At 30.5% G+C, this 17,500-nt stretch overlaps 1 protein-coding gene across 2 annotated transcripts in view; it reads left to right on the top strand.

The window, feature by feature from the left end:
- Rgl (Ral guanine nucleotide dissociation stimulator-like) overlaps positions 1-17,500 on the top strand; it is a 33,761-nt gene that overhangs the window by 6,616 nt on the left and 9,645 nt on the right. Inside the window, exons 1-2 of one of the 2 annotated variants that reach the window (XM_035884314.2) lie at positions 5,990-6,350; positions 13,506-14,034. The exons of the other annotated variant lie outside the window; for it this stretch is intronic. Of the exons in view, the coding sequence (XP_035740207.1) occupies positions 13,873-14,034 (162 nt within the window). The 5' untranslated portion in view covers positions 5,990-6,350; positions 13,506-13,872. Of the gene's footprint in view, positions 1-5,989; positions 6,351-13,505; positions 14,035-17,500 lie in introns of those variants that run through there. 2 annotated transcript variants of the gene reach the window in all.

The raw sequence follows: 17,500 nt of genomic DNA, 5'->3' as shown, positions 1-17,500 counted from the left end.
GAGTGGGGGGTGAGGGAAGGGATCGTTAAATCATAAAACTTTCAGAATGTTATTATTTCGTTTTGAAACAATACGTCGGTCGGTTTATACATGATCGATCATTTATTTCTTCGATGGAATAATAACGCAATCGGTTTCTATATATTTCATAGAGATTATTAGAGCATATCGGAAATACTTCGAAGAACGTTTAGATTTTAAAATAGGGAAACGGTCGTTGTTAAGGCGTTTTAAATTTGATCGTAAGAATTGGCAAATTCATGTTGTTTCGTAACGGATTCTGGAAAGTTGATTAGAGAGAGAGAAAGAGAGAGAGAGAGATTGAGGGAGAGAGAGAAAGAGAGAGAGAAAAAAAACGAGTTTCATTTACCGTATCGTGTACGATATGTATTTCACTTCGTCTCGTATAATACAATATCATAATAATTATTACATCGGCGAGTTCGAGTCTAAACTTACGTGATCGAACGATTATACTCGAATGGTTACCGATAACGTTTCTAACATACATTTCCACGATAGTTTCATTCTCATTCGAATAAGTTAAGTTCAAGCTTACTGATTTGACCGGTATGAACCGATTAACTCTTTCGACGAATACGACCTTGTCTTTTATAATTTCACTTATTCTCTCTTCTTATTCTCTCTTCTTATTCTTATTCTTATTCTTCTTGCAAAGACTAGCATGTATTTGTGTGGAAATGCACGACGAACGTCAAGGTTATTCCGATTTGTCTTTGTCGAGAACAGGACGGACAATAGCAATTTTAGTAGAATCGAATTACGCGAATAAATTATTTATCTTTTAATGTCAATGACGTTGCAATTCATATATATATATATATACATATACATATACAAATATGTATATATATATATATATATATATATATGTATATGTTTTATTTTGAAAGAGAAAATGAAGAATTAAAAGAAAAGCATAAAGGCTATTAAAGATTTTATTCATATTAGAGTCTAATTTATGTTAGATCTAATTTATGTTGAAGAGTTGAATCTTTTAAAACATTTCGAAGAAAAAAGAGAAAAAAAAAGAAAAGAAAAACGTATCATTGATAACACAGAGTTCACTTCTCCGTTGAAATTTATCTAAAACTCATGGAATGCTACGCTTAAAATGGCGTATACGTGATTAGCACACGCGCTAATTCGAAATGTTCGACCGAATTTTTTTAATAAATAAATAATCCTTAAGACTCATTCGTTAGGCATAGTGGGTTTATCGTGAATCATTGAAAACACCCACTCAAAGATCAAAGAATCGTACGAACTATCTTTTATTCCGAAGGATATTATTTCTTTGTCTCTTGTATAATAAATTCGTTAAATCGTTTTGACCGTAGGTTTCACGCCTTCGTTCGGTAAGATATAAATATATATATATATATACAGAGAGAGAGAGAGAGAGAGAGAGAGAGAGAGAGAGAGAGAGAGAGAGAGAGAGAGAGAGAGAGAAAGAGAGAGAGAGAGATATAGATATAGATAGATATTAGATTCTTTCGTTTGAAAATGAACGTAGGAAAATGGTACGAACGGGGATTGAGCTCAAGGTCGAACGAATGGCGAGGGTTACATTATACTCGTGAGCGAACAATTAACATGATACTTTTAATTCTCATTTCTTAATATTCCCTCTAATTCGATTTACGTTTGAGATTTAAAGAATATATAGTTTTTAACTTTGAGAATCACTGGTTAAAAATAACCATCGTGCGTTTACTTAATAACTGAAAGCCGAGAGTAATTTCGTAAAGTAAACGTGAAAGTTCGGAAGAAATATCTTCCCCAAGAGATGTATACGGGTACAAAAAGAGGAGATGCAACCCGACGTTAAGGATCTAATCTTCATTTTCCCTTCTATTCTCGTCCTTGTGAGAATAATTTACGTTCCTCCAAATCTAGTTCTTCTCTCGTCTCGGTCTTGTCTCGGTCGTTGACTCGACGATTCCTCCCCCTCCCCCCTCCTCTTCCTCCTCCTCCTTCAACTACGACTATGACGACTCCAACTTGTCTTATGGTTGATTTTACGTTAGCAATGCTATAGTTTAAATTAATCATTGTCTCGCAAGTTCTTTTTACCCTTAGCCTTTGTCATTTCGAATGATTCTCTCTATATTCTAGAATTATATTCTATCGATTCCATTTGAAATAGATTTCAAAAGTAATAAGGTGGTAACTTCGAGATTTATTCGTGGCATACGTAATAGTGAATAATTTAGAAAGTCGATTTTCAAAGAAGGGTTATAACGGAGAAATAATATAACATTCAACCCGGAATACAGAGAAGATCACGACTAAGACGATGATGATGAGAATGATGGGGTCAACGTACGGTACGTTGCCTAAGGCTCAAATATTTATCGTAGTCCAGCCGGAGTTCGTGGACCACAAGAAGAGCGGCGAGGGGGGACGGGGGAGAGGAGAGAGAGAGAGTGAGAGGAGAGGAGAGGAGGAGGGAAGGGTAAAGAGGGCCCAGATATAGAAACGCGATTCTCGCGCGTAGCCGCGTATACGCGCTCTTTTCATGCGAAAGCGAAGGATCTTGGAAAAACGATTAATGTAAGACCCAAGACACAATTATCCGCGTCCAACGCACATTTGCGGTTTTAAAAAAAATACCCGACCGTCGGCACATGCCGTAAAATCCATTCAGGGGTGCTCAAACTCGCAATTTCATTCTGCAATTTTCTTTTTCTTTTTCTTGTTTCTTTTCTTCCTTCTTGTTTCTTTTTTTTCCTTCTTTTTCTACCTCTTTTTCTTTTTCTTTGTTTCTTTTTCTTTCTTCTTTCTTCTTTTCTCCCTTTTTTGGTTTTTCTTTTTTTGCTTTAAACAAAATCGGTCGGTGAATCGTTTACTTTATTTCAATGTATTATTTATCAAAAACTATTAGACCTAAGCCTTTTTATTATTTATTTATGTTTATTTATTTATTTATTTATTTGCTTTTTTTTCTCTTTAATAGACGATCGGTGAATCATTTACTGCGAAAAACGGGAAATACCTTATTTAGCATGGTGTTTAATTATATTCACAATTATACTTATCGTAACTCGTTATCGCTCACTTTGTCCTGCCCTTGAATTCTTTTCTTATCTCGAGTCGGCTTTTTTTCTTCAACGAGGAGGTGCAATGTTACGAGTAGTGACGTAAAGAGTAATCGATTCTAGCGTCGAATTACGTCACATGAATCACGTCACAGGTTTAAAGCTCTTAGAGTCTCTTTGTTAGTTATTTACATCTATGTATATATATATATATATTTTTTTTTAGAATATTTTCTCATAAAGCTTTGAATAAATCGAAAGATTGTAGAACCCTTTGTACATCGAGATGACTTTTTCTCTCTCTCTCTCTTTATATATATATATATATATATATATATATATATATATATATCCGTATTTACGTAAATCTCTACGTATACAAACGTCATTTAAACAAGGATGAAAACATTGCGCAGTCGCTTTCGATGAGATCGCGTACATATCGATTAGCGTTATTTTAAAACGACGACTATTTTAATGATTTATTTCAATGTATTTGCAAAAACGATTAGATTTAAACCGCGTTTGTTCGTTTATTTATTCATTAATTTTTTTTTATTCTTTTTCTTTTTTTTTCTTTTTTTTTTTTTTTTTATAATTATCATATAATGTCAAACCATTTGATTTTTAATGGGAAAACTTTATACATCAAAATTGCTTAATAGTTTTGTTATGTTCATTGTATTTTCTATTTTTTTTCTCTCTCTCTATTTCTTTTTTTTTTTTTCTTTCGCGAAATGAATACTTTCGAAGTTAATCACAGTGGAAAAATCAAATCAGATCGTTGTACATGTAATAATATCGAAGGGATATTTCAGACAGACAGAAAGAAAGGGAAAGAGATAGAGGGAGAGAGAGAGAGGATATTTTCTCGGAAAGCTTTGAATAGACCAAAAGATCGTAGAACCCTTCGTACATCGAGACGACTTCTGTTCTCTCGAGTACGAAGGGATGGGTCGAGTTCGATGACTCAACGTTTTTATCGGGAGGGTAAATGCGAGGGTAAATTGTCGTCTAGTCTGGCCGGTCGTTCAGACGAGACAAATATTTCGTTGAATTAATTTACGATTTTTTTATTGCATTAAGTGAAAATATGCGTATTACTTTTATATTATATTATATTATTTATTTACATGGAAAACGTTTTTGATGATTAACAAAAGAGTTAGAGAAAGAGAGAGAGAGAGAGAGAGAGAGAGAGAGAGAGAGAGAGAGAGAGAGAGAGAGAAAGAACGTAAGTAGATGAGTTCATTCATTTTTTTGTTCTTTTTCCTTTTTATTTTTTTCTTCCTTTTTTTTTTGTTCTTTCTTTTTTTTTTCTTTTTTTTTCCTTTGTTGCAACATACTGTAAAATTAATGTAGAATGTAAGAATTAATGTAAAATGCAAATTAGATGCGGTTAATATATTATGAGAGGTAGTCGGGGAAAATACGGAAAAACAAACGCGCTAGGTATGGCAGACCAAATGGAAAATGAAATAAAAATGCGAAAGATAAGACGATAGTTATTGGTGACTCATGTTATTTGACAAAGAAACATCGTTTATGCTTTTTTTTTCTCTCTCTTTCCTCTTTTTTCTTCTTTCCTTATTTTTTTCTTTTTTTTTCTCTCTCTCTTTCCTCTTTTTTCTTTCCTTAGTTTCTTTTTTTTCTTTTTTTACGGTTTCAACGGCATAGACCAATAGATGATTCGCAATGGGATGGGAAAAAAGCAAAAATTGTGATTTCAGATCTTCGTAAAATCGAGAAAAAAAATGAAATCTTCTAAGTGTCCATTAAACCAGTTGAATATCGTTATTTCACTATATTTCATTTCTATGATAGAATTTTGATATGTTTGCGAGTAGAGGGAGAATTTAATTATCTACTTGTGCAACGTTGTTCGAACAATTTCATTGTAGAAAAATTATCATCTACAAGAAAAGCAACGGCAAATTACGACATTAGTTTTAATTATTAAATAATATTACATTATTTAATTTTGATTTTGTCTTTTCTAATACAAAATCAAAAATTACATTAAATATTATAAAATAATACATAGATCTTTTGTCGCGGATTATTCAATATCATATGTCATATTTTCCTATAATCATTGACGTAAACATTTCTTATCGGATTGTTTATGTACATATATATATATATATATATATATATATATTCATTTGGGAGAAGAAAATATCGTTTTAGGATTTTTCAAGCGGCGTATTTCGTTTCTCGTTTATATCACATTGGATTTATGAATGAATCAAATCGATGAAATGTGTAGCGTATACTATTATCGTATAACTCCAGAACGAGCGAGATAAGAAAATTCATGAAGAATTTTAATGCGTGCGTTCGCGTTCTCTCGACTTTACCGATAGAGCGGAAAGCGATAAAATGCCTCGGTAAAATCGAACATTGATGTTACCGACGTCGTTGCAATACAGTGCCGTATATAGTTAAACGATTAAAAGTTATTAAGATTCGTGTTCTTTCGTGATTGGAAACGAAACATTGTATACCAATAGCATGTCTGATCTATATTAATCGTTATAAATGCAATAGTATCGTCGTAAGAAATTAGTAAATTGTATTGTGGATTCGTTTATATTAAATCAATATGTTAAAAGTTATAATTAGTTTTAATCGTGAAAATAAAAATAAGAAGTAGAATACATTCTCAATGTTTCGAAATAAATTTTTTTTTTTTTTTTTTTTTAGAAATAAAGAGAAGTAAAAGTAAAATGAATAAAAGAATTCGTTGTGTAGAGCAGCAAACAATGATCCGTAGCAATAGAAAAGCATGCGGTCCGGTGTGTGAACACAGTTCGATCGGCTTATATTTATGAGACTCAACTTCGATTCGACTCGGCTTTATTCGGGCCGGTTCGTTTTGACTCCCTCCAGCGTCGAGATCTCTCGTCAGCCGGCGGCGTCAGTCGTTGCCGTGACATCGCGTCGTGTACTTTATTATTGTTTGTTCTCAATGGACGATCGAATAATCATCACGCGTTTCATCCGATAGGATCTCGTTATTTTTTATATTATATTTTTGTATCATCGACGTTTACGTAAATTCGTCGTTTAAAAAAGATTCAAGTGAATTTTAAGTGAATACATTCGTTATTGAAGGAATTTGACCGACGCCAACTTCGCGTCTCTTTTTCGATCTTTCTTTACTCCTCTCTCTCTCTCTCTCTCATTCTCACAATACACACACACACACACACATATATATATATACACATTCTCCTTAGACAAGAGGGAGAGAGAAAAGAGAGTCCGAGGATCGGATTGTAAAAGGTAGAAACCGGTTAACATCTGGCGATCGTTTCTTCGATGGAGATCTACAAGTATTGAAACTGACGAATCTTTGTTTGCCTTCAATTCGTATATTTATTTATTTATTTATTTATCTATTTTCTTCTTTGAAATTTCAAAGATGAAATTTTGAACGATCCCCAAAGAAAATTTTTAAGAGAAATATACATTCGAAATACGTTTTCATCGTTTCACAGTACGAAAAGATTTGAGATATATATATATATACCATTGTTCGAAATATTGTTTAGATTTTTCTGTAACGGTAAGAACGATCCTTCTTCCCTTCCTTTTGAATATGTCCTTTCTTATCGAACTTTTATTGTATGTTGTATGTACGTATGTATGTATACGATTTTCGAGCGATACGCGATATAATACGACTTACGTGTTATTAGATTTTCACAGTATAAATAGGATTTGAATTAGGATTAAAGAGTCGGGTCATCGATAGATAAGACTTTTTAAGTGGAACGGACTGATTTTTACGCATTTCGCGTTATCTGACATATAATTTTGTCAAATTAATAATATTTCAATGTTACGAATTATATATTCTATTTGAATCCATTGTTTTTAACATTATTATTGTTCAATGAAAAATAATTCGATTGAATAATTTAATTAATTAATAAATTTACAAGAAGATTAATCTACAGGGGAGGACAAAAAAAATCTTTAGTCAAACGTAATATACGATATATAATTATTTAGAAAATTTTTTCAATAATATTACGTTTTAGTGTTGTCTCTTTACATTTACGTATATACGTATTTACGTTTTTTGACACGTGTGCCCCGAAGCGGTCAGGCTCACTCTAATATCTCGCTACAATGTAACGCTGTACGAGACACGGGCGCACGTGTTTTCGTAAAACGTATCATTATTTTTTACGAATATCTGTGATAAAAAAAAAAAAAGAAAAGAATCTTATTAATACACATGACAATGATATAAGATTCATTCTTAAACAATATTTCGTTCGATCATTGATCACATTTCTATTATTTATATATATTGTATGTATATTTATATATATATACGTATATATCGTACGATTAAATAGATTATTTTATTATTAGACTAAATTGATTAATTTTGAACGATTATAGTTTGACATCGTTATTCTATATATTTTTATTATTTTAATGTATTTAAGAATTAGATAATCGATATGAATAATGAATATCAATGAATTAAAACGATGATTCGATGATTCGATGATTTCAAACGTCTCCATGATGTTCTTTTCTAATTAATTAATTCGTACGATTTATAATCATTATGAGAAAAAAAAAAACAAACAAACAAAAACTTTTCGTATAAGACACTTCTTATAAACATATTTCAAATGTTTACTTTGTACAAGTTTATCTTTCGAACGTTCATTCTTTTTAATTATTTGAAAATAATTCGAAGGTTTTTTTTTTTGAAATTGCAATAATTTTTATTATCGTAAAGATAATAAAAATTTTCTAATTCTCTGTTAACGTATGAAATACATTTTTTTCCCCTACAAATCTTACGCGGTTTTGCAATAAATAATAAAAAATCTCACTTTGTTTATTTAAGTTTCTTTTCTTTTGTTTTTTCTCCGAAAAAATTAAAGTAAAAAGAAGAAGAAAAGAAAAAAAGAAAAACAAAGGAAAAAGAAAACTCTTCGTAACATTAGATTCATTTTATTGGAATATATTTATTCTAACACGTTTTCTAATCCGTTAAACGATTTGCGAGATTACTTATTATACGTTTGGATGTGTGTGTATGCATATATATATATATATATATATATATATATATATATATATATATGTATATGATAAATGTGTAAGTAGAATTGTCAAAGAGAAAAAGTTGAACAAGATCATCGAACAAGGCCTTAGCCTATTTATCTACTAGAACAGTTTACGGATCATTAGTTGGATTGACTAGCGTCGTACACCTTGTGATTTTGATTGCTTCTTCTAAACTAATTCACTTTCGAGAAGGTGGAAAGGGTGGTTAAGGGGTTTGGGAATGGGATGGGATGGAAGGAAAGAGGCATCTGTGGTGATACGAACATAAATAAAACAAGGACGAACGTTCGACGTGGAGTTTGCAACATTTCTTTTTTCTTTTTTTTTTTCTCTTCTTTCTTCTTTGTATTTTTTTTTTTATTTTTTTCCTATACATACACATAGATCTCATCTGGAAACATAGCTCACATTAACGTAATATCGTTAACAACGTATAGTTCGTGTATAGATTAGAAAACTTAGTTGAGCAAAGCATGTTTAGTACGTCGACAATACGTTAGCACTTAATTGATATGATACTACTTAGAATAACTTTGAGACTAGATCCAAGGTGAGTCTGGTATGTTGCCAGGATGGGATCATGAATTTTTAATAATCTCGGAGGGATCTAACAAAAATGATGAAATATATATATATACATGTATATATATATATATATATATATATATATATATATATATATGTTTATCGAATTGGAAAAAGAAAGATGGTTCAGATTGGACGAAATACTTATGAACGAACATTGTACGTACATACATACATACATACATACATACATACATACATACATACATACATACATACATACATACATACATATGTACGTACGTACGTACGTACCTATTTATATTTATCGTAAAAAAGAGAAAAAAAGAAAATACGCATGAATAATTCGATTAAATCTGATTAAGGACACGACAAAGAATTTTTTAGTCGTGATGTTCGATAGTCCTACATCGTTTTGGATGGATTCCATATTTTCAGATTTATTTCTTTTGGTGCATCCTACTTAGGATTATTCAAGTGTAAGTAGGGTATTTCGATGAATATTGAGGTATAGATTTTATAAAATGTAACGTTCGATTTGTAAACGTTTAGTTCGAAATAAAATAAAATAGTAATATCGAATCGATCGAATTTACAGACTACAGGGTGATGGGTGTTAAAGGGATGAGTGTGGTGAAATCGTAGGAACGTATCACGATGAAATCTAAGAATATCTGACGAACGAAATAGTCCTGTTTTGTAAATCAGTCGAGATTCAGAGAATTTGAAGGAAATACCTGGAGATTCTCCTCAAGGTTGGAATATTTTTCTCAACCAGTATGCTAATAACAAACTAAAAGATTTTTTTTTTATTTCTTTCTCTATCTCTCTCTCTCTCTCTCTCTCTCTCTCTCTCTCTCTCTCTCTCTCTCTCTCTCCCTCTCTCTCTCTCTCTCTCTTTTCCTTTTTATTTATTTATTTTCTTTTTTTCAAGTAAATCTGCACGAAGTTCGTGACAAGAGTTTGTTCGAAGGATATCCTCTGTTTCTAAGAATATCCTTTTCTCAAATTCTTATTTTTTTTTAAGTTTGTTTCAAATCGTTGTAAAATCTTACCTTTGGATTGTTTCCAAGAAATATATGAATGTATTAAGTAAAAGAGAATAGAAGAAATTTTCGTAATTCCTTCGTTCGTTGTCCTATGTCCAATTTATTCGAACAATTTCCGTTTTATTTTTCAATGTAACTTTTTCAATCTACAGTTTGTTGTTGTTGTCGGAACAAAATATTTACGTGGAATAAAGTGAAAATAATCCAGATGAAAACGGAAAAGTATAAATATTTTCTTGTAAAGAAGGAAAAAAAGAAAAAAAAAATAGAGAATAAATAAAAGGATTGTACTAACTTGATGAAAGAAATAACATGATAAGATGAATAGGTAGAATGTTTTGATTAATCTGTTAGCGAGTGTCAACGAAGCATAATTCTCATTACAACGACATAAACGAACACAAATACAAATAAAAATACAAATAAAAACACAAGCCTATAAGAACACGAAAGATTATGGTACGCTCGAAGAAAGTCGCTTGTGTATATGACGACGAATGAGTGAGAAATGTTAGGGAGGAGGTGAGGGACGGATAAAAACACAGAGGGGGTTGCCATTAGACGACAGACTCTCGGGAGAGAAACGCTTTCGTGCAAATCTCGCGGACTTCTCTCTGCCCTCGTTTCTTTCCAGGGAAAATTATTTCTTTCGCGCAGCGTACCAGATTGCGAAATTTTTTCGCTCTTTTTTTCGACCTGCAACACGTTCTAAATTCTTTTTTTCTTTCCTTATATTTTTCTTTTCTTTCTTTCGTTTCTTTTTTTTTCTTTTTTTTTTTTTTTTTTTTTTGTCGTCTCCTCTTCGCCAGTCTTGTTTATCTTCGAGATGCATAAGTGAGAAAGTACGTTATTTTAAAGAAAAAAAATGAAGATGAAGATTGATGACAATTAGAGATCAAATGATAAGAAAGTCGTATATATATATATATATATATATATATATATATATATATATATATATTATTTTTTTAATGAATATAAATTAGCTAATACGAAAAAATTATACGAACGCCAAGAAGCACAACCAATATGTTTATATATATATATATTTTTTTTTGTATAAATATAAATCTTGGTCAAATGATTTTCACGGAGGGGGAATTATTTTAATTGTTTTTTTTCTTTTTTGTAGTTAGTCTGTTTGCTTTATATATATATATATATATATATATATATATATATAACTAAAAAAAATATATATATATAAACATATTGGTTGTGCTTCTTGGCGTTCGGTGACCGGGTAAAGTACAATACAATTATCATCGTATGAGGAAACGTTAGTCACTCTTTGGCGTCATATTTATCGTTAGTTTTTAATGAAATTAATACACGTCAGAATACCGTTGACAGGATGTTGCATCGTTATGTATTTACACATATACACACATATATATATACATATATATATCTCGAACCTATCCTATAACTATAACTATATATATATATATATATACGTTTAAATATAAATGCGTACTCTTATCACGAAGATAATATTTTTCCCATAGAGTGATTAAATGTTAAAGAAGAGATTTTCTATGAGAATCTTTCAATAATTAAGATTAGATAATTAGAAACTTACCTGGCACGCACATCATTTTCTTTTTTCTTTGTTTTTCTTTTTATTAAAATTTTTATATTTAATTTATCAGACTGACGCAATAAAATGAAATATTAGATTTACTGTTAAGAAATATTTGAAAATATCAATTTAACAAATAGGAATAGGCTTCGAAATTGTTCCTTTTTAAAAATCAACCTATACGAGAATTCAATTGAAAAAATAGCTCGTTGCAATTTTTTTTTCTTTTTTCTTTTTTTTTTTTTTTATTATCGTAAATAACATGCAAGCTCGTCGTGTCGTTTTAATTAATATCGGTCGTTCTCATCACCGAGACGAAATTTAATTGCAGGGGTTCGTTAAAGTCCGTCATATACATAGTGTGCTTGATATTTACATGCTTCTGTGTCTCTTTCTCTTTCTTTCTTTCTCTCTCTTTCTCTCTTGTGACAAGTCGTGACAGGCTATTCGAGTTTTATCGAAACGAGGCGTCGACGGACACCGACACTTTTATCGTTGAGAACTTTTGTTCGATCTTTTTGCGTTTTATCCTATCGTACGCGTTCCCTCCTATTTTCGTTTCTTACATTCTTTCACATCTATTTTACACATTTCTTTTCTTTTCTTTTCTTTTCTTTTTTTTTCTTTTCTTCTTATATTCCTTATTTTCAAAAGCAATCTTATCTTTTTAGGTGACATGATTTTATAGAATGTTACGAATCTGATTTTGTTTCTTTGTATAAAGTTTCTCCTTTAATTTTATTTAATTAATTTATTTTCATTATATTTTATTATTAATTTTATATTAATTTTATATTAATTTTTACTTTGATTTTATTATTAATAATTTTATTAAAGTTATCCTCTTTCTGTCTATCTCTTTCTCTCTCTCTTTCTCTCTCGTATCGATATCTAATTCTCTAGAAAGAAAAACAAAAAGAAGAAGAAGAAAAAAAAAGAGAGGAAAAAAGAAAAGAAAAAATATATTTAATTAATGACATATCGATTATTATTATCATCAACAAGTTGTCCCCATTTAAAATAGATAGTCACGATCCGAACGTTACATATTTATCGATATATATATATATACATATATATATATGTATATATAAATTTCATATATATGTATATTTAATTTCTTTATCTTTAAACGACGTATTTTTAATGATAAATCATACTAAAAATGGTCTTTTGCTAAATTATCGAAATGGAAGGAGAAGTAAATTTCACGGATTAATTTTCATACATTTAAATGTTGTTTATTCGTGCGATACGAACGAATGTCAAATTCGATACGAATGAATCGATTTGATATGAATATCAAAGATTTTTATTTATTTAAGAATAATTTAATGTAGATATTAAATATGAGACGATTATTGCTCGTTCTTTTTATTTCTTTTTTCTTTTTTCTTTTTTTTTTTTTTCTTTTTTTCTTTTTTTCTTTTTTCCACGAGAATAAAAGGATTAAAGGTCTTATATGGATTAACTATGTCGATCATTTCTCGGCGAAAAAGATCTTCATTCCCTAAGTTGAGAATGAAAATGAAATTAATTAATGAGAAAAAACACACGAAGAAAATCACCATCGTCAATTGAAAGTTACGACCTTCTGATATTAATTAATCGACTACTTATCGAAAATCGATATCGTAACGGGAATATCGTTTTCATTAACTCCTTCATGTTCCATCCTACGTACAATCCGTTTGTACGCATCTGAATTTATCTCGTTGGTAACGAGACTATATATATATACACATACGCGCGCACACACACACACACACATATGTATATAGAAGGTTCAATTTAATTAAAAATATCGATTTCTCGAATGTAGATTTCGATTTTTAGGAAAAAAACGTTAATTAGTAAATATTATTATTCTTGACGTTGTTACATCGTTTAATATATATTTCTCTCTTTCTCTCTCTCTCTCTCTCTTTTTTTTTTCTTTTCGTCGATATTCCCTCTTATCGTGTCTCTTGTCTTTTGTTACAGTCGAACGATGAAAACACCCGTAGTAGATAAAAATAATCAATTTGTTTGTTTTCATAGAAAATTCTATGAAAATTGATTAAACCCGATAAAGAATTCTGAGAACGAAGAAACGATTACGTCAGTAATAATCTTTTATTACGAAGGTGTTTAAACCTCACACGAATCCCTAATTTGCTGCAGATCGTTCCATGAATTTTATCTGAGAAGAAGATTCAAAGAAAAATGTGTTAGTCAGATCGATGATAATACTTTGAACGTATCGACGTGATTAGAAAGAGAGTATCTCTTTCTTTCTTTCTCGCTCTTCTACTCTCTTTCTCTCTCTCTATTTTTTTCCTTTCTCTCTCTCTCTCTCTCTCTCTCTCTCTCTTTCTCTCTCTTTCTCTCTCTCTCTTTCGAAAAAAAAAAATATTCTTTCGAGGGAGTGGAAGAAAGTAGTACTGATTAGAGGAGAAAATAAAGAGATTAGAAGGGGAAGAAGGAGTGAAGAGGAAAAAGAGGAGTAGAAGGAGGGGAGGAAAGACGTTCGAGAGATATTAGGACGTGGATGCTGTGGCCCGTGTTGGGGGATGACGGGCTAAGCCCAACGTCGCCCCCGCCGGCGGCCAGTGTTAAGGGGGTCAACAAACTGGCACCCTTTCTTCTTTGCGCACCCTGCAAGCCGAGCCAAAGGAAGAACCAAAATTCCACGCAGTGGTACGTGCAGCAGGTAAAGAGACACGCACGAAAGCGCTACTCTTGGTCGTTTTTTCTTTTTTTTTTTCCTCTCTCTCTCTCTCTTCCCTCGTCCTTCTCCCCCCCACAGTCCTATTTTTTTTTTCTTTCTTTTTTTATTTTCCCCTTCGACAATTCGTCGATCACTTTGTACATCCTTTATGTATGTGACGTAATATTTATGTATATTATTATTATTTATTTATTGATTGACTTATATTTATTTATTCATTTATTTTAATAATATCTCTCAGCACACTGTCTTTTTCCCCTTGTTTTTATTCCCGCTCTACTCTTTTGTTTTTTGTTTTTTTTTTAATTTGTATTTAAAATTTTTATTTTATTTTATTATTTTTTGAATATCTTACCTCGCTCCGTCGTAGTTTTTTTTCTTCGTCGTCGTTGAATATTTTTTTTTCTTTTTTTTTTCTTTTTTCTTTTTTCTTTTTTCGTTCGATTCTTCGTGTCTCTTTTTCTGTATCTTTCCCTCTGCCTTGTATGTCTTTCTGTATGTATCGTGTGAATCTCTTAACGTTTCTTTTCCATTCTTTTCGATTCTTTTCTATTCTATTCTTTTTCTTCTCTTTTATTTTCGTTTTGGCTTGTTTACAATAAAACGTTTTTCTAGTCCTGAGAGAATGCGATTTATAGAATGCGATTAAATCGGTTTCGATATAAGATATTGCGTAAGAAGAAACGCACCTTTTTAAACGTCGTGCTTTTGCGCCGTTGAAACCTTGATCTGGAATTCTATTCTTTACCTTTCGTTTATTTATCAATGGAGATTCGCACGATCATCGAAATCGATAAGGTGATGTACGAGGTTTAAATAGAAATTTTCTTTTAATATTTATAGTAACCATTTTATATCTTCATGTATAATTTATATTTTTCGATACAAAAGTTCGATGGGTAAAAATAATAATGTCGTATTATATTAGATATTAAATGAAATTTAAATAAATTCAAAATGAAAGTAATCGAACAATTATTTAAATTAGTCATTAAATTTTCTTTTTTTTTTTTTCATTCTTTTTTCTTTTTTTTTTTCCCCCATAGGAAATTTTATAAAAAATTATACTGTTGTATATTACGTGTATTAAATGAAAAAATGATTTCTAGGAAAGAAAATTTTCCCATTTATTTTTTTCTTTTGTGAATTTTCAATTACTCTCTATTCGATATATTATCTATTATTTTCCATTAAGACTCTATAATTTGTTAACTGACGTCATCGGGGAAATTCGATCGATTTGATAGATTCAATGAAGAGATAAGAATTATTAAGATAGTAAATGTCATTCGTGTTAACATTAGTCGACGGCATCGCTTGTGATAACCTTGAAAATAATAAATATCAATGACGACATTGGTCTTCCTTCGCGGATCAAATTCTTTTTGTATAACAATCATGAATAAATATGTATATTCATATGGTATATATATATGTATGAACGTATGCACGTATGCACGTATGCACGTATGCACGTATGCACGTATGTATGTATATGTATGTAGTAGCCCGAAGTACAGGCGTTAGCAACGTAATCGAATAATCAGGGTCACAGTGTCATCGGAACTATATCGTTGTCTTTAATACTACGCGGAAATGGTGGGGAATACGATGATAGTAATACACGCTTCGATCGAGTTCATAGTAAATAAGTAGTAAGTATATATATGTATGCAATAAGAACGATTTATTACATACAAAGGAAGGTCATGACGTATAATCGCGGGGATTTTGATATAAGGTAATAATTTAAGAGATACTTTACAATATCTTAATTCCGTAGCAGATCGTCTTAAAAAAAAAAAAAAAAAAAAAAAAAAAAATCTGTTTGAATTAAAAAATTTGAATCGATTTGAATTTAAAAATCTCACAGTTTGAGTTTAAAAATTTGAAAGAATTTGAAAAATTTTACAATCAAATCGAGGATAAATTTTTTTGTTATATTATCGACATAAAGAATTTATATCGGTGCGAAATTGATAATTTTATCTGAAAAGATTTCTTTATGTCATACACAATGCATAATATAAGGGAAATATTAGAAAATTTTTTTATTTCATTATTAGCAATGGCTCAGTAACTAATGATTTTTTGTTTCTTTCCTCTCTCTTTCTCTTTTTCTTTTCTCTCAATTTTTTACTTATTCATCTGCTTTCCGTACATATTCAGAATAGTTTTTTTTTCCCCGTTTGTTTAACACAAATGCATGACATTTCATTTTGTACTTGATCATATTTTTATATCTCATAAAAATGTTACCCTTTATAATTTTGTATATTTTAAAATTCAAATTATTCTCTTTTTTTTTTTTTTTCTTTGCTTCTCAAAAAGATCACCTATGAAAAGTAAAATATTTTCAGATATCCTCCACAGATATATAATTGTCGAGGAAATTTGATAAAAAAAAAAAAAAAAAAGAAAATCCTTTTCATTCTCCTAAAACTGGATACAAATAGACAATTACCGACATCTGAGATTTCTGTAGATTATTAAAAATATCGACGAAAAAAGAGTATATGGATCTGCATGTAACGATCTAAGCGTAATAAGCGTTTACATGCGGCTCGAGTTGTAATCTTAAACTGCTCGTGACATTTAATTTCCTGGCACGTGACTCATCCTGAGCCCTTAGGCTCTAAAAAGAAAGAAAGAAAGAAAGAAAGAAAGAAAAATAGAATGAAATAAAACACTTTAAGTTAATCGTCTATCCGCTACTTGCTGTAATAGTTAACGCCGGTGGCAATGCGACGTCTAACCATGGGACCGTGTAATTATGCGTTACCTGACCGGAAACACGAACTTTATTTCTGTTCATTCGGAATTCAAAAGGGAAGTGAGAAAATCCTTTTGTTCATGGAATAACACGAGATACATAACGTTTCCTTCACCATTACAGTTATTATATATCATTAGATTGGTATTAATTATTTTCGAAGAGGCCGCGTAACTGAAATATGCCAATGTTATTTTGATATTTATTAGAGTTAAACAATCAAACGTGTAGAAGTTAAACGTCCTATTTTTCTTTCTATTTCTAACGTAAACTAGAATTAAAAGATAATTTCTCTGCAATCTATATTTATCATTTTATATACATACATATATATATATATATGTGTATCTATAGAGAACTAATGTAAGATCGCGGAATATTTTCACATGCTCCGTTGCATTCCACGTGACTGAGATCACTATAATATCAGAACTCATTTGGAAAAGATTTGCTAACAGTTGTGACGTGTTCACTGTAAATCGTAAATGACAATAGTGCAAGAAAGACTATACAAATGTCTATATGTCGAAGTTCCTTTGACTACTTTCAACGACTTTAACATGCATTTCCATTTATTGTTAAGTATATATATATATATATATATATATATACATATATACACATATATGTACTATACAAAACGACTTTTTCCTTCTTCAGAGTTAGCAATGATCC

This window comes from Vespa mandarinia, chromosome 8 (genome assembly GCF_050613455.1).
Source record: "Vespa mandarinia isolate Hongniang chromosome 8, ASM5061345v1, whole genome shotgun sequence".
Lineage (NCBI taxonomy): Eukaryota > Metazoa > Arthropoda > Insecta > Hymenoptera > Vespidae > Vespa > Vespa mandarinia.
This window is presented reverse-complemented; position numbering and strand designations above follow the sequence as displayed.